Source organism: Malania oleifera, chromosome 3 (genome assembly GCF_029873635.1).
Source record: "Malania oleifera isolate guangnan ecotype guangnan chromosome 3, ASM2987363v1, whole genome shotgun sequence".
Lineage (NCBI taxonomy): Eukaryota > Viridiplantae > Streptophyta > Magnoliopsida > Santalales > Ximeniaceae > Malania > Malania oleifera.
This window is the reverse complement of record NC_080419.1, coordinates 73,557,769-73,559,880: the sequence shown is the minus strand read 5'-3', so window position 1 is coordinate 73,559,880 and position 2,112 is coordinate 73,557,769. Positions and strand designations below refer to the sequence as shown.

At 35.1% G+C, this 2,112-nt stretch overlaps 1 protein-coding gene across 1 annotated transcript; it reads right to left on the bottom strand.

The window, feature by feature from the left end:
* Positions 1-1,216: 1,216 nt before the first annotated feature.
* Positions 1,217-1,868, bottom strand: LOC131152295 (lachrymatory-factor synthase). Its single transcript, XM_058104111.1, has one exon. The coding sequence runs from the start codon at positions 1,822-1,824 to the stop codon at positions 1,276-1,278; it is 549 nt and encodes a 182-aa protein (XP_057960094.1). The 5' UTR covers positions 1,825-1,868; the 3' UTR covers positions 1,217-1,275.
* Positions 1,869-2,112: the final 244 nt, after the last annotated feature.

Sequence of the window (2,112 nt, the reverse complement as noted above, 5' to 3'; positions counted from 1 at the left end):
GAGGATACATAAAGGGTGATAGAACAAAACATATCTCTCCAAAATTCTTCTATATATATGAATTCCAAAAGAATCGTAATATACATGTTCCGCAAATCCAATCAAGTGATAATATAACAGATTTGTTCACCAAAGTTTTGCCTACTACAATATTCAAGAAATTAGTTTATCTCATTGAAATGAGACATCTTAAAGATATTAGCAGAATGAGTTAATATATGAGTGAGATCCAAGGGGGAGTGTTGTGAAAACCATGAGGGACTAATGACTGTCACCCTTCGTTTTTCTACCGTCATAAATTCATTCCCATCCTTATTGCCCTGTAAAAGGACACCCTCTCCCTCTCATTTGAACACACACATTGCATGCTTGTATACACATTTGCATGCTTAAAGTAAGTAGACATATAGAAAGAAGAAGAAAGATAAAGAGAAAAGAGATATTTTATACGAGCTCAGAGATATTTTGTACAAGGTCAATTCCAAATTATTTTGTAATTCCTCCTAAAACAATGAAGTTTTTTATCCCGATTGTCCTGAAGCAAACATAGTCGAACCACGTAAATTTTTGTTTCATCTCAATTTATTTTCTTGCATTTTTTATAACAAATAATAATTTATTATTATTATTATTATTATTATTATTATTATTGTTGTTGTTGTTGTTGTTGTTGTTGTTGTTGATAAATTTTGGCTTAATTATATTTTACTCCACAAATGTCCTTAAAATTTTAATTGTAATTGAGGTCGCTCAAAAATAGTAACTATCGTAAATATGAAATTAATATCAAATTGTTAATATAAAATTTATATAACGCAATGTGCAATTTCACCAAATTTCTAAAGCTTGTAATGTAGTTTTATTATTATTATTATTATTATTATTATTATCACTAGTAACACACATGTGTGATGCATGGGCTCCATAACTTTTGAGTGATAATTATAATAAAATATTTTTTAAAAAAAATAATAAATATACTATAAAAATATATTTTAAAAAATTATGAATAATTAGGGGTATTTTTAAAATATTTATAAGTAGTTATAGAAATATTTTTAAAATATATATACTAGTTATAAGAAATTTTTTGAATTTTTTATGGATCATAGGAATATTTTAGGGATATTAAAATATATAGGGATAGCTATTGAAATTTTTATAAATAATTATAAGGGTATTTTGGAAATATTAAAATTCAGATCAAGAATATCCCTTTCTAATGCTAAAGATTATTATTATTATTATTGTAAAGCAAAGGAGCACAGCCACTGATTAAGCAACAGTAGTACGAAATCCAGTACAACCATCCCCATCCTTTAAATCTGCAACCGCTTTCTCCATTCTTTCCGCCATGCGCTGCAAGCCCACGTCGTACTTCTTCCTCAAATCTTCCAATCTCCACCCTTCAACCGGATCCACCGCGAACCACCACTCGATCACGCACCCCTCTTCACCGGCAGGACTCACCTTGACCGTCGACGTGTACGACTCGAACCCGATGCTGCTGTCCACAATCTCATACGTCAAGCTACGTTCCATGGGATCAAGGGCCACCAGTCTCTCCTTGGACCAGTTGACGGGCGTGCTGTCCTCGTCGCCGTCGCCGTCGCCGCTGGGGGACTTGATGGAAAATCCAGCGCAGTAGCGAACGCAGCCGGGTTGGCCGTTGGTGCCCTGGAGGCCGTAACAGGTGGAAAGGGTTGGGAACCAGTTGTGGAGGTTGAAGAAGTCGGTGAAGAGAGGCCATATTTGGTCAGCTCTGGCTCTTGATAGCCTTGCAGACGCCTTGCCTTCCCACTTGGCTTCTGACCTGTGCTCCATTACAAATTACAACACGGGAATTAAATGGGTATAGATAATAGAGCCAACGCAAACCTCTTAAAGAGGGGGGGGGGGGGGGGGCGCGAGAGAGAGAGAGAGAGAGAGTAAAGGGTGGTGCGCTCTAGCTGTTGTGATCAACGCCAATAACGAAGAGGATAAGGGGTATCTTGTTTTTTAATTTTTTCAACCTTCTAACTTTTTAGGCTCTCCGTTTTTTATCAAGAATTTTTGCGTGAAAAGAAATATTTTTTATTGTATTTTTTATATCAAATGTTATTAAAAATAAAT